Raw genomic sequence first — 15757 nt, 5'->3', positions numbered from 1 at the left:
CAAAGTTCTCAAATAAAGCACCTTTTGAGAATGTCAATGTTTGTTGGGAATTATCTTACAAAACTAGGAAGGATTTTTGGTTTAGATATTAAAAGTTATGGTTGTTTATTGATTTTAGTAAAAAAAAAAAAAAAAAGTAACTTTTAGGAAAATGCCCGTGAAATCCTGGAGGGACTGATAAATGCAAACTCCTTGTCTAAACTATTGTATTTATTTTAAATGCTTCCTTATTTCTTGAGACGCTTCACAAGAAACGAGCCCAGACGTTCAATCAGAGACCGCCCCGGATCGGACTCCAGTCGCCGTTAACGAGGTCTGTGTCGGTGTGTGCTGACATGAGTGGGGAAGAGTCTGGGGAAGAAGTACCTCGAAGAAGTCTTGTGTCATCCTGGAAATGATCATTGGTGAAACCTAAACATAAACATTACAGGTTCAAAGTGGGAATCAAAACGGCACTTTCAGCATTTGGCGGCACAGGAAAAAAAAACACGTGGATGTCGGGGTCGGGAACAGGGTCGGGAACGGGGTCGGGGACGGGGACGGGGACGGTCCCCTCTGGTATAAACTGTGCTTGTCCGCCAGCCAGTTTATTCCAGGCTAATATGGGAACGTGCGGCATAAAAAGGCAGAGGGAAAACCCTTTTTTTTGTTGTTTGGGAGCTTACTGTTGCTCCCAGGAATGCTGGAATAGATCAATATGTTAAAATATTCCATCACATCATAAAAAAAGCAACTGTTTGTCCATAACTGTTGAGATGCTAACACGCTCCCGACACAGTCGCAGAGAACCGGCTCCTCCCTCCTCCATCCTCGCATTTTTATGCCGTTTTTCCCACATTACAGCACTTTCTCTCCTCCTCACCTGCCTCCTGTTAGGTGAGTGCACCATCACAGGAAAACATGGAGGATCGTAACGCCACACAATCAGTGACGGTGGGACGTGCAGGGTTTCAGACGGCGTGATGATCTCATCGGACTCGTTAATCGAAGATGGCCGCGGCGGGAGGCTCCGTCGGGAAGACGCGGCGGTGAAACATGCGTTAGCGTCGGCGGACACAGTTACAGCAGCATGCAGAAGCGCGACGCCTCCCCCGGGCAGTTTTTAGATCTAATGCGTCGTACTTTACATTTATTCTATTTTATTTATTTTGAGCTGTTTAACGAGGCTAAAAATAGGAGAGAATCACGCACCTCCAGGCCGTAGCTGCGTTCGAGTCAAATTTTTATTTTGAGACATAAAAGCAGACGAGCAGAAGAAAAAGACGGCGCCACTTCAGGCGCCGCTGCACGTGTAGGAAGCTTTGGTCTCTTTAACAAAGCAACATCTCGGGGGTTCTGTGGAGGACTTACGACCAGTGAGTATCTCACCTGTTGCAGGTGGATCTTTGGAAAGTTAGAGGTCAGAGGTCAGAGGTTTATGTATTAAAGCTGCTCTGGGTGAGCTTCTCGGCGTTCCCTCATTTTGACACCTTGGACTAATCTTCAGTCCTCACCGAAGTCTTCTGGAACCGAAGCGTGATCATTGATCATTTTTAGCGTCTAACTTCGCCGTCCCTCTTCGTCCCGCTCTTGTTGCGTTGCCGTTGTTGTCTTCTGTCCCGTCCCGAAGTTTGTTTCAGGGCGGCAACAATCGACCTCGTTCTTGGCCCTCGTTGCATCGGTCTGATCAGAATTAAACTTTATTTCAACAACAAAAAGAAGCAGCAGCTATCTGCAACAGGTAAGATATTCAGTGTTCAGGTCCAGAGGGTCACTGGGACGCAGGAGCCATAATTATTGGAGATCGGAAGCAGATAAAGGTTCGTTCTGTTGTTTCCATCGGCTTCAGGAAGCAAGAACACCCGAATGGGCGTTTCCCTTTTTTTATTTCTCCTTTGCGTTTAGCTGCTGTTGGTTCCGTGTAATGCTACGGCAGCCATGTTGTTTGTCACGCTGGAGTTTTTCTTTCTTTCTGCAGGCGATGAATTCATCCCCGATTGTTGATGTTTTCTCTTAATCCTCCTCCTTTCCTGCTCTTTTCTGTCCAGTTCGTAACTGAAAGGCTGTAGGTGAGACTTTCCTACCACTTTTGAATTAAAAAAACTCATATTTCTGACTGTTAAACTCCCTCTCTAGGTTAGATACTAAAAAACACTTTAAATACAGAGTCGGCACTAATATTTCCCCGTGATGTCACCGTGAGCTTTGAGGAAGTCTAAAACGTGCATTTCTACACTCTGAAAATCCTTTTTCCTCGCCTGAGTGCCGAGGAATATGATGACCAGGCTGGTTCTTTTGGACAAAAAGCTCAGAAACTTGTTTCTAAGTTAAATACAGGAACAAACTGCTACTGTTAAAGTAAAAACAGATTTATTTGGCTTGTTTTTGAAAGCGTGCCGAGTTTAAAGAACATTCTTTACGTGCTTCTCTGTGGAAAAGTAAAGTTACTGACCTTAAAATTAAACGGCGTTAATAGAAGTCAAACCCCTGGCAGCTTTACTTTTATTCACTTTTATTTTGTATTTTACTGTATTTTCTTTTTCACGTTTAGTACCCCACGTCTTTTAAGTGTTACTTCATTCCAAAGTTAATACATTTATTTATTTATTTATTATAACAGCGTTTGACACGTATTTGTGCTAACAGACGCTTTCAAGGTGTTAAAACGTCACAGAAGTATTTATGATCTAACGCTGTTCTGTGACAAATTCCTGATTTAAAAACTAAAAGTTTAGCTGTTTGAAAATGTTTCAGAAGGTTTGCAACAAGCTAGAAGAATTAGCTTCTATTAGTGGCTCCATGCAGAAACCAATAATCCGGCTAGTTAACTAGTTAAGGTAATCTTTCACTGGAGGCTAGTTAAAGACACGAAAAAATGTTTAATTTTTCACTTGGAGCCACATTAAACGAAACAGCTGCCACAAGAAACTTGGTACTAGTTTGCATAAAAATAAATAAATACATAAATAGAAACTAAAATGATATGAGTTTAAAGTTTTTAAAACACGTTAAAGATTTCTGTAAGGAAATTGTCATTTTGGATGTCATTTAAACAATAAGTGGTTGTATTTAAGCAGCAATTAGATCGTTTTAACGTTTTAATTCTTTGTTTTAGTCAGCTAATACGGTAAAACTCGTATTTCTGCACCGAAAACACGGTCCGAATTTTGCACCTGCTCAGTTATCAGTGACTGAGTTTTCCTACCAAAATAAAATACATTACATAAAAAAAAGGAAGTTGGAGTAAACTGATCTGTTTCATTTCAGGGGTTCGCAGAAGCTCGACTCGTGATGATGGAAATGAAAGCGATGACGGTTTTATGACACAAAAACAACAGATGAGGCATCACCATGACAACAACACGAGCAACACCAAGCCACAAAAACAACAACGTTCATCGCCATGAGAGAGAGCTTACTTCCTGTGGGGATCAAGTCCCTGTCTGGAATGAAGAGTTTATACCCATAATGCTTCTCCAGCACGTCGGGGAGGATCTCCAGGGCGAAGCGCTCCTCCTCCCTGGTCTCCTGGCTCCACTGGTCCGGGTCCACTTTGGTGTAGGACAGGTAGGCGTCGTAGTCCTTGTTGTCTGCGGGGACAAGGAGGACAAGGAGGACATTTCATCTGGTGGTAAAGTTATAATGGAGAGCCTCAGATCCCGGAGACGTCCCGGAGAAGCTCCGTCTTTTTCAACGAGACGAACATCTCAGAACGAGAATATCGGAGTTTTAAGGACTTCTGCCCGTGAAGAAAAGCTGGGCCTGAATTTGTGCCGTTAGTTTAAATTAAAGGAAAAAGAAACTTTTATTTTTATTTGTTCCTCCATTTAAAACAAGGTGGAGTAAACCGTACGGTACGAACGTCGGAAAACAAACAGATTTGGTTGTTTTAAAGACACACCAGCAGGAATTAACACAATAAGAGATTTCAGTTAGAGCACACAAAGCTAAATGGGCTTTTAATTTGGAACAGCTGCAGGAAGTGTTCTCTAATTAAGGCGTAAGACCAAATAGAATCAAAACAAGGCTTTGTTATCATTTTTTTATTATTATTGAAGAAACACCTCAAGAAACAGAAGTTCAGGTCAGTTTAGTTTAGGTTTTTCAAACAAAACTGCTGAAATACCCGTACCGTCTGTACCAAACTCCTCCAAATTAAGGGAGAGAACATTCTTAGCCGGACGAAAGATTTTCCTCGAACAAGTGCAGTTAGTTGTTTTAGTTTTCCTTTTTTCGACACACAATTGAAGTTGAACAGGATCCAGAGAGACAGACGCCGATCCTGCAGAAACGCCTCCATTTTTAAACTTTAAATTTAAATTTTGGCTTGTATTCGGACCAGTTCTCTGGAAATCAAGAGCTTCTCCTTTCGAGTCAGCTCGCCACGAACCAAAGCAGCGGCCTCTGGTTGCCCTTTAAACCAAAATTGGCGCGTTTTCTCGCGTATCTGTGTCAGTAATGGACGCGGCGAGCAACCGATGGGGTTTGAGACGCCAAAAACAAAACACGGAACGTAAGATTTATCCGAGCAAATATTCTACAGGAACACAAACCGCAGCGACGTTGTTTAATTAGGCAGCATGTATTAAAAAAGGGAAATGAACTTTTATTCTCCATACGGTGAACACAGACGCCGCGTCGTATTTCCAGGCTGGGCGGACATTTATGGCGGCCATGTTGATGAGCTCCCACCTCTCCTGGCGTCGTCATCTCGGAAGACCATCATCGATTCCGGGCGAATATCCGTCCATCCGACTCTCTCCCGCTTTCGCCGCGTCCGGTTTTACATCTGGCGGAGGACGGCGCTCAATTAGGCCTCGGAGCGGCCATGATGAAACGGCGGCAGAGGAACGCCGGAGTGACGCATCCAAGACAACCAGCTTTAAGGGCTTTCATCGATGAAAAGTGCGCGACTTCCCACATCTCTGACGCTCATCCTTTTGTTTTTGTTTGTTGTTTTGTGAGAGCGGTTACCATGGAGACGGGATCTCGGTTAACCGCCTCCTGCCAACGCGATGAGACGAGAGCTTTTAATCCGTTGGCGAGCGCTGGAGGTCTGACGGACCGCGGCGTGTCAGAGTCTCGGGTCTTATTGGACCTGATCCCTCCCTGGCCGCGGGTCCGAGACGGGCTCGGTGTTTCGAGGAGCGAAGGCTGCCGTTTTATTTATTTATTTTTTCAGCTTTTAACAAACATAAGTCTGCTTCCACTCAGCCGCTCCGAGTTCGCCGCAGAGACTCGTTAATTAAAAACTCGCTCCTTGTCTCAGTTTGATGCCTTCTCGCGCTAAGACTCATCCACCAGGTTTCTCTTCTTTACCTCCTCTCAGAGTTCATGTTTTTGTCTGGGCGGCGTTTTGAATAAATCGACCTTCTATGAACGCGATCGTTCACCTGCGGTCGGCGAGCGGACACACACGGGGGCAACGTCTGGTCCGAGGGCCGAAAGTGGCCGTGCGTCATCAAACAAAACAACCTGATGAAGATAATAATAACAATAAGATTTTATCAAAGAATTAAAAGGAAAATAAAACAACCTCTATCCTGCTAAATATATCAGTTTAAAACAATCATTCTTTGTTTTTTTTAATTAAAATTAGCCTAAAACTTGTTTTTTAAACTTGAGTTTAATTGAATTGGAGCTCTTCTGTCCTTGTGAAAGGTGAGCAGAGACGCAACTGCCCGTGTTAGCAAAATATTCGATCTGGATTGGATTGATTAAACCTCTCAGATCGTAATCCTCGCACTGGATGCAGGTATTTGATTTAAAACTCCTTCCTTTTTACTGACTAATTTTATCGCTTCTCTTTATTTCCAAATGTTATTTCTGCGCATAAAGTTGAACGTTTGACCAAAAGTGGAAACCTTTTGATGCCATTTAGGTGAAACTTCACTAAAAATGCAGCTTTTTTTAAATTTAACGGCTCTGATGGAGGCGGGTGAAGATTCTCCAGAACAGAGAGCAGGAAGAACCGTGAGAGGCTTTTCTTCAGCAGCCGACGACTCGTCTCATCATCTCCAACGGATAAAATGGAGCCACCTGCAGCGCCGTGTAAAGAAAAGCAGCCCAGGTGTTCGAAATCAAACCCAGCCTGTGTGCAGAGATGCTCCTATATTGGTCAAAAGTGGGATTTGATTTAAAAAGAAAAGAAAAATGAAGGTAGTTTGGTGAAACTCACCTCCGTCGAGGTCTTCGCTGCCGAAGTGGTTCCTGTAGAAAAGCATGAGCTCGATCCTGTAGCACTTGTAGAGCGTCACGAGGCAGATGAGCAGCAGCAAGATGGCGCCCAGGCCTCCGGCGAGCTCCACCGTGTACATCAGCTCCGCTGGCGGCCCGAATGGTTGGAGACAGAACGAGAACGACTTTAAATAAAACAAGGCCGACGGAAAACTGGGACTTTGTTCAAACCCCAAGGAAAAAACGAGGCTTTTTATTAATTAAGTTCAATCAAAGAGGTGCAAACTTTACAACGAGCCAATCTTATCCGTAAACTCCCCGAGATTAAGATGGAACCACGGCAATCCTAGACGCGCTTTATGGGGGTCCATTAGTGCCAAAAATATATTTATGTGTCTATGAAACACGTGTCTGTAGCATGCTGCGTATGTGTTCAGTGACTACATATCACTTGATATAGCATGTAGCATGCTACAGACACGCCTTACATAGACACACAAATATATTTTTGGCACTAATAGACCTCCATAGCTTCGGTTATTTGGTAATTCTGGAGACGTGAAAAGTGGGGAGCACCTTTTTGTGCCAATGGAGCCATTTTTCTCTCTACGTTGCTCTGTATTTCTGTTCTCACGGCACCTTGTTGCCTTTAAGTTCAGTTTATTCTTGTGTGAAAAGTTTACAAGTAAACTAAACGGATCTTCTTATTGGCTTATTTCTAAATGTTCTTGACCTTTGACTTCATCTAGAAATCAGATTTGGACCTTTGAATATTACGCTCGAGCATCCCCGTTTTAAAATATATTACATCCTTTACGCTCCAGCCACTCTTATGTTAACATCGTTTATTTTATTTATTTTTAAGTAAATGAAGCTTTTAATCAAACAGAGGCGTTTAGGGTAGTCGGAGGAACATAATAAGCTGGAAATGACTGTTTGTGTCGTGTTTAAACGTAAAAGAGCAACAAAATGAACCCAGATACAAGAAGGAACTAAAACTTAAATTAAAATAAATAAACTAACTATTATTACTTTAATCTAACAACTTTTTCCAAACAGAATACAGAAACAGAAGTCTCTATCCAAGGGTTTACTTTTCACAGATTTACCCTGAGGAAGCGTCAGTGTTTATTATTTAATGAGTTCTCACAACTTTTCCTCCAAAATCTGTTTTTTTTTTGCCGCGTCTCGTTGTCGCGACTTTTACAGATCGCGCGGCGGCGAACACTTTTCCGTCCTGCAGCCGCGAAATAAAAGCAACGCTGCCGACGCTATTGTTAAACACTCGCCGTTTGTTAAACACTCTTTTCCACGTCCGTGTCAGCTCTCCATCTTCTCGCGCCGCTCATCCCGGCGTGATTGGATCCGGACGCCACATAAAGTCCAAACCGCCCGTCTACCTGTCGTTTAACGCCTCGAGGCTCGGATGATGACAGTAAAAAAAAAAAAGAAGAAGAAGACGACGAGACGCTGAGGCGAGCGGTGCAACAATAGCTTGTGACAGATCCAGTCGTGTGTGTGTGTGTGTGTGTGTGTGTGTGTGTGTGGCTTCGTTCCTGGAGCTACGATCCGTTCAGGGCAGAGGAAGACTTGAAACGACGACAAACACGAACCGACCGGTCGGCTTTCAGGTCCACCGAGTCGCCTTGACAACCAAAAACATTTGTTTTTTTTCCGACAGTTTCCTGTCTGATGTTGCTCCATCATCTTCCCCTCCATCACGCCTCACCAAACCCGGATGCTCAGCCTTCGGAGCGCTGACGAATGCCGAGCACTAAAAGGCCGCACGCCGCACGCCTAAACACAGACGGAGGCGGCTCGTGACGGCGCCATCCATCAGCGATGAGCCTTTAACCTCTGCTCCACCCAGCTGCGGCGGCGTGATGAGCTGATGCTGCGCTCCGTCATCAACGCTCCACCGGTAATCTACCAGCAGCAACACTGACGAAAGTTAACCTAAATATTTAACGACTTTTTAAAAGACCAATGTCATATTCACCTCAATTATCTTTTAAAACTGAATAAATCTAATAATGAGATGGGAAATATTCAGCGTTGGCCGAGGTGGAGCACCGCCAGCTGACGAACTCTTACTGCCCATGTCCGTGTCTGTTAGCCAAATATCTCATGAACCACTGGATGGACTTCAATGAACCCTTTAAGGATCATTCATTGGACGAATCTACAGCGGATTAACGTTTGGAGCCGACCGACCGCAGAAAAGAGGCTAACATTTGGCGTGGTTGGAAGCGAGAGTCGTGCTCCAGGGGCGGGACCAAAACGGCACGAAAGGCACCAGAAGATCTGCGTCGGACCTTAACTTCCCTCCGATGACAGGAAACAGAAGCTGTTGTCGTGCTGCCGGAACAAAGTGACGGTTTTCCAGCAGATTTGGAGAGTTAACCGTGCAACGAGAAGCGATTTAATGTTGCAAACGGAGCAGAGAACCAGGCTGGCATCAGAGCCAGATCCGAAGCTTTAAGCTTCAAAGCATCGTAGTATGAAAATGTATTCACAAGTCAGAACTTAGAGGCTGATCGAAACCATAAAGGAGTTTGTTTCCTGTTTCCAGGTGAATCGAGGTGTGTGTGTGTGTGTGTGTGTGTGTGTGTCAGACGTCATCCTGCCGAAAGCCGCCTCTGTCGGAGAGCTACATCTCCTTTTTTCTGTAAAACGGTGCGTCCTCGGGGCTGAGGTGGATGAATAGGTTTTCTTTCTGCACTATCTACCATGCTGTCCCATTATTTTTCTCCCAGAGGCAGGAAACAAGTGGTCAATTCCCCGAATCTCTCCAGCCGTTCTTCATTGTATCTGCCGGCGAAGGCCCGCGGTTTTAAATCACCTCGTGGCGTCACCAAACACCCAAAACCTCTCTTTTCATTTGCGAGATTTACGGCAAAGGAAATGATCCGATATCTCGTTTTTTTTGTTTTTTTTTGTCGGCTCACCTTTCTTGGCGAGCTGAATGTTCGCCTGCCGCCGCCCGTTGCCGTTCTCCACGTAGCAGGAGTAGTTCCCCAGATCATTCTCCTCCAGAGAGTCGATGGTCAGGGAGATGGAGACCTCCTGCTCCCCCAGGTGCTCCCGGATTGTCCTGCGGAGACGCCAGGAAACACGGATGAGGAATCATTCACGGAGACCTGTGAGACTTTAACGCTTTATTCCACGAATTCTACGCTTATTGTTATTTAAATGTTAAAGAAACCCGAGTGATACGACCTCTGCTGGCTGTGGCGATTAGTCAACAGATTTCCACCTGATTTGCACCAACGAAGAGTAAATAACGTGGTTCACCACCATCATCATCATCACCAGGTCTGAACACCAAGAAGCAACATTAACAGGGAATGTATTTAAATTCTCAAAAATCTGAATGAATTACATTAATATTAAACATTTTAAATCATAAAGTTGGAAACAAAACCTGCACGGTATTTTTCACAAAGGTCCTTAAATTAAAAAAAAAAAACTGTAACCATCTACCGAGCGCCGCTGTTTGCCGACAGAAACAGCCGAATCGATCACGCAACTCGAGCTTTTGTTTACGTCCAGCGCAGACCCGCGTTTCAGAGCGATAATAACGTCACACTTTCCAACGAGCCCCTTTAACCGGCCAACATAACATGTTTGAAAGAACTTTGACCCTTTAAGTCACGTGTGTCAAACTCAAGGCCCGCAGGCCAGATCCGGCCCTCTGTAACATCTCATCCGGCCCTCCAGTCTGGTTCAGATCGAGTCTCTGATTCTTATTTTACTTTAAAAAAAACTGAAGTTTTCTCTGACAGTGACTTAGAAGCCAACAATATATAGTTTTGATTTCTGTATGATCAGGTTTTTGTCTGTTTTAATGTTAAAAACTTCATTTAAAAGCTGAGTGAGGCGTAAGAAATGACAGCTAATGATGTGTATTTCATTAAGGCTCCAAACAAACACAAACACACACAGGGTACAGTTCAGATGATCTGAAGTAGGGTTCTGTGCAAAGGTCACGAACGATGTTTGACCTTTGAACGACCTCAGTTTGGAGAAACAGAGTTTAATTCTGACCGATCCGAGGAGCTAATGGCTCCCGGTTTTAGGAAGAAGCAGCAAACAGGAACTCCCACACAAACATCTGCATTTAAAAAGTCAAGGACGGGGGTTAACGACCGCCTCGCCGGCGAACATCGGCGAAGTGTTTAAAGGAACACGCCGACGCTAAAACGGGAGAACGAGAACTGAAACGCTCAGAACGCACACCTAGCTTCTCAGCTACAGGCGTCGAAATCATGAAATGAATATATACACAAAAGGCTTGCCGTAGAGGGGTTAAAGAGAACAATTTATGACCCATTGGGCTTGCCGTACGCCCAGCGCTCGCTCTCACCGCAAACAAAGATAATCTCTGTAATTCAGCCCATTTTACACACACACTTGTTTCTGTTAGCAAAATATCCCATGAGCCAGTGGATGGATTTGAGTGAAACTCTCAGAGAGTAACCATCGGATGAGCATCTCCGTCAGCAAACACCAAAACGATTATATCTCTGTCGGTTTTACAGCCATGGAGCTAAAGTTCGGCGTGGTGGCGGAGCGATCTCTATCCACTCCTCCATTTATTTACACAAATATTTAAAGCCAAAAGCTGACTGTCTGAGCTGATTATTTTATAAAAACTCACAGAAAATGAGGAAGTAAATGTTTTCTCTTCTCTGAAGCCTTTGGAGGAACCTCGGCAAACCATCAGTGATGCAACATTAGTTTAATGGCGACTCCGGCTGAAGTTGTTCTTGTAAACAGTTAAGTCGATTAAAGGCACACTCCAACTCTTTTTTTTTTTTTAAATTTAGGTTAATTTAAAGCTCTCTTTAAACCCGTCACATGCTGGAGCTCGGGGGGGTTTGTTTAGGAAAGGCTGCAGTAATTATTCATCTGTGCCCAAGTTTCCGTACGGAGCAAAGCTGCTGACTTTGTTTCCTCCAATCGTAGCTCATCTGAAGGACTGTTGGGCTTTAATTAGGCCCCAAATACAAACAGCTCCGGAGTGTCTAAGCGCCCAGATTTCCCTGGGATTATGTTGGGTAGTTTGAAACGGGCTCAGAACGGAACCCGGGAACCCGAGCGGCGTGTTTGTGCCGTGACCTCACCGCCGAACGCCGAGCCAAAAGCTCCGTTTGGTGGATCACGAGCAGCCCCTCCGAAGAAACGCTGCGGCGAGATTCATTTCCATTTCAAAGCCGAAAGCGCGTGGAATGATGTCAGGGAAAAAGGTTTGAAGTGGGAGCAAATATAACGCTCGCAGGGAGAGAAAAATAAAAACACTGGAATGTGGATTCTAACACGCCGGCGGGCGCATCAACGCGGCTCGGGGTCGCACGTTCACCTGAAAGCAGCACGCGTTATCAAACCGCCCACCCCCACGCCTTCCGTCCTGCAGCCTCTAATTGGCCCGGCGTCCTTCGCCGTGAAGAGCGGCGCTAAGAGCGGCGAGCTAATAGAGACGTCTGGAAATGCCAGGTCAGCGCTCTCCTCCCGGCCTCGTCGCGCTGCTTACAGTTAACCTTTTCACGAGGCGCCATTTGTCCACAACGGGGGGGGGGGGCGCGACGCCAGCGTGGGCACGGGGACAAGAACTTCTACAAGAACAAAAAAAAAGGTTTTAGGTTTTAGCTTCTGCTCAGAAATCAGGTCCGTCAGTAAATGTTCGTATGTAATAAATTAAAGCGTTTGTTTGATACATGCTGTCTGACAGATCCTCATTCAACTTTCGACCTTCAGCAGATAACGGTCCGCTCATCAGCTCCAAACAAAGTCCCAACGAACAGCGCCGCGTCGCCTTTTCACCAGCTGGCCCCGGTGACGGAGCGCCGATGAACTGCTACGTCCGTCTGAGCCTCGGCTAATTACACGGACATCGTTGTCAGAAACCGTGAAGGGATTTAACTCGGTTCTGTCTAACTGCTCATAGCATCATGATGCTAATCAGGTGGTTATTTACTGAATGTTATGGTTATTTTCAGGGACAAACAGCAACAGTAGCAGCTAGCTGTACTAACGAAGCAGGAATATCATCGTTTAATAACGATGATATTTTTAAAGTCGTGTTTGCATGAACAAAGTTTTGAGATTGGGGTTGTTTCAAGATGGCAGCAGTCACATTTAAACTCATGAATCTGGTCAGAATTAGACTCTTATTTGTCCAAACTGCAGTTCAGAACCACACCGATGCTTCAGGAACGTTCGGATATTTTGAGCCAAATCAAAGAACTCGTTGGACTCGTCGGCTGCCCTGAACCTTTTCGTTCATTTAGAGCAGAGCAAAGAAATTCAGACGCATAAATACGAGCTGGAGCGGAAGGAGGTGAACGTGAACTGCTTCCTGGAGTAAATCCCTCCCCGGGAAGTTTGTCTGAGCCCGTTTCCTGTTGCCTTGTTAACCTTCTGGGGTCTAAGGGTGAAACTGGACGTTTTTGGACTATTTTACATTTCCTTCATATTTCACCCTAAAAGTGGTTTAACCGCCATGTTTTGGGTCATTTTTTTCAGCACAACCTCCCAAGTGTGATTTTCAAGTCATTTTTTACTTTTGACCTACTGTATTAACACAACAGACCTAAAATCACACAAAAACAAAATCCGTGTGGAAAATTCTTAGTTTTTTTACTGTAAAAACCACAAACATACTTAATGAAATGTTTTTACAGCTTAGAATGCAAATATAATCAGTAATATTCATAAACATGTGAACAAATTGAGCAAACAACAAAGTTATATAAACTTTCTACATTAAAATGTTGACAATTTCTTAGGCGTTTTTTAGACCAAACAATCAGGTGTTCTAAAAATTACCATAAATCCTTTTTGCCATGAATATAAACAGTTTCTGTCCAAAACAAGGCAGAGGGGCACATCACATTCTTAGTTTTGGTCATTTTCTATATCCTGTTCATGCAGGATCATTTAGTTGTAAAATATATCCTGATGCTCAAAATATTCTTCCAAAATCTGGATCTGAATCTGTCTCTTGTCATTATTTTGTCTGGAAGGGAGACAGACAAAACGTGATTCTGTTTCCAGTAATCCTCTAAAATAAAGCAATGGATCACCTGGTTCATCAACAAAGTCCTCCCTGTCTGTCCCAACACGATAAATATCACGAAACTCATAACTCACTCCCGTGCTCGCGTTTTCTTTTTTTATGCCGCCGAACTTCCTTTAATTTTTGCGCCTCTTTTCTTCTTTTTACTGTAGATTTTTAGTCGTTTCACAGAAAACGTTGAGCCTCCGTCAGATTGGAGAGGAGGGGGTGTTTTTTCATTCGGCTGGGTTGGGGGTGAGATCGGACGGAGGACGGGGGAGTTTTCTCCCGAGAACTCCCCGGTTTTGGCCCTTCTCGCTCCAACGCGCTGAAAATATGACGCTGATTTTCAAAATAAAAAAATGTGTCGTGGAGGTGGAGGTCGACAGAACAGAAAGGAATACCTGCTGCTGTCGTTTTACAAAAACCAAACCCGATCTGCAGAGCCTGAACGTACAGCCTAAATGGCTCCGTGCATTATTAAAGCATTCACGAATATCACTAAGATGAGAACATGCAAGCGAAAGGTTCGGGGTGTTGATGTGTAGTAACTGACTCTGATTAGATATGAAGACATACAGCAACTTTACCACCATATATCTGCTTTTATTATGGCCTGAAAGGAGGGCGGTGTTGCCTTGTTTTGAAGCGTACCACAGGGTCCTAAACCATCGTGAAACTCTTACTTGATGTCGCTTTCCTGAACGCGCTCCTCGTCCAGATCTTCGATGAACTTATCCCCCTTCATCCAGTAGATAAGCGGGCTGACATCGCCGCTGTAGCCAAAGAAGGCTCTGCACGTCAGGTTGACAGGACTTCCTGCGGAGGGAAACAACGGACAGGAAATGAGAAAACATCTGATCCGTTTGTTTAATCAAGCAGGGGGACAAAAAAATAAAATAAATGAAACGTAAGAACAAAAGGCACGGGGCGTAAAAGCAAACGATTGTTCACGGTGGAGATTCGGCGGAAAACATCTCGACCTAATTTCTCTGCCGTTTTCCGCCCCGTTTAGCTCTCAAGAGGAGCCATTTTAAGGGTCTTTCAAGGGAACTTTGCGCCAGGAACGCTCCTCGGCTCTTCTACCGTTGAATCCTTTCCTAAATTCTCTCCTTTTTTTAAAACGCAGAAGATTTTCTAGTGTTTTACAGACTTTACTGCACATCAAAGCTGCAATAAGTATTGATTTATGGTAAAACTGCATCATCTGCTCAGTTCCTCCAGTATTCCTGGGATGAGACAAACTTCTTTATTTTATTTTGCCCTTGTGGATCTGTGGAATTATAGAAGTGATTAAGTTAATTCTCATTCACTTCCTTGTATTTAGTGTTTTAATGTGGATGAGAAAAGAAAAGGAGATCATTGTTACCAGCAGCAGGATTGAATTTGATGGGTTTTCATCACGTTGACGCTCGCTTGGGTGACAATTTCAGGAAGCGAACAGAAAAAAATATATCTTAATACATGCAAAATGCAAATATGCACCATCTAATTTTCTTTTTTTTAGGTGAAACAAAACAAAACAAAAACCACTTGAAAAGAATCAAGAAAAAATAAACTTGGACTCCTGTAGAAAAATGGTCTTGGCGGAGGTTTGCACATCTAGTTAACAATATTTCTTTACGTTTTCGATCATTTTTTAAATATATATAGTCAAACTAAAATCACAAGCTCTGTTTTGTGAAGATTTTTTTTTATGTCTGACATGATTCAGACCAGAGAAGTACAAAAACCGAACAATATCTTTGAACAGGAAGTAAATTTTTTTTTTTAGAAAAACACATCCTCAGATCTCAAATGGGAAGAATTTGCTCCTTTTATGGTAAAATGTGGTTCCATCAAGTGGGACAAAGTGCCTGAATGTGGCTTTGTAAGAACTAAAGTGGTCAACATTTTCCACTTATGTCAGATTTGCCTCTAGAGGACTTCATATCAAACCGTCTTGTTTTTCTGCCCGTCGCCGTGTTGTGCTTTTACAAGCATAAATCCCTCCACATGTTAATTCCTGTGCTGCTGTTAAAGTGAAACCACTAAAGCCTCCAGGAGGGGAAAAGAAACAAGACAGAACAAAAACCTGACTATAAAGAGCATTTTTCTATGTTAGCAGACAAACAGTGCCGGTTTATGTCATAGAGGCACAAAAATCTGGACATGCGTGTTCTCTGGAGGTGCTGCAGCACCCTCCGCACCCCCATATCCCATAGGCTTGCACCATCAACATATACTAGAACTAGAGAGAGGACCTGGAGCCAGATGTTGAAGCCACAAAAGGATGAGCGCCCCCTATTCAGATCCTCCAGGAGTTCGCGATGTTGCGATCGCAACAATTAACGCAAAATCAAGCAAACTTTGCCCAAAACACCGCAACTTTAACCCAATATTTATGGTTTCTAAAGTGATTCTCCACCGTTTCTGCGGTCTAGTCTCTTCTTTGTGGGTTTGTGTAGCGTGGAATACAACATAACCCCAAATAACTCAGGAAGAAGACACGTGACGTCACTTCCTGTTAACATCAGAATGCCGGGAGCGTGCAGGAGCAGCGAC

General features: G+C 43.9%; 1 protein-coding gene across 3 annotated transcripts in view; it reads right to left on the bottom strand.

Moving 5' to 3' along the window:
- The window catches only part of LOC108249339 (interleukin-1 receptor accessory protein-like 1), a 279953-nt gene that overhangs the window by 7231 nt on the left and 256965 nt on the right, over positions 1-15757 (bottom strand). For 2 of the 3 annotated variants that reach the window (XM_037973923.1, XM_037973925.1), the window contains 5 exons: positions 13900-14032; positions 9105-9250; positions 6158-6304; positions 3399-3569; positions 367-411 (listed from right to left, as the gene is read on the bottom strand). In XM_037973923.1, the coding sequence (XP_037829851.1) occupies positions 367-411; positions 3399-3569; positions 6158-6304; positions 9105-9250; positions 13900-14032 (642 nt within the window). The remainder of the gene's footprint in view (positions 1-366; positions 412-3398; positions 3570-6157; positions 6305-9104; positions 9251-13899; positions 14033-15757) is intronic. The other variant, XM_037973924.1, reaches the window with a different exon arrangement.

Source organism: Kryptolebias marmoratus, linkage group LG23 (assembly GCF_001649575.2).
Source record: "Kryptolebias marmoratus isolate JLee-2015 linkage group LG23, ASM164957v2, whole genome shotgun sequence".
Taxonomy (NCBI): Eukaryota; Metazoa; Chordata; class Actinopteri; order Cyprinodontiformes; family Rivulidae; genus Kryptolebias; species Kryptolebias marmoratus.
This window is presented reverse-complemented; position numbering and strand designations above follow the sequence as displayed.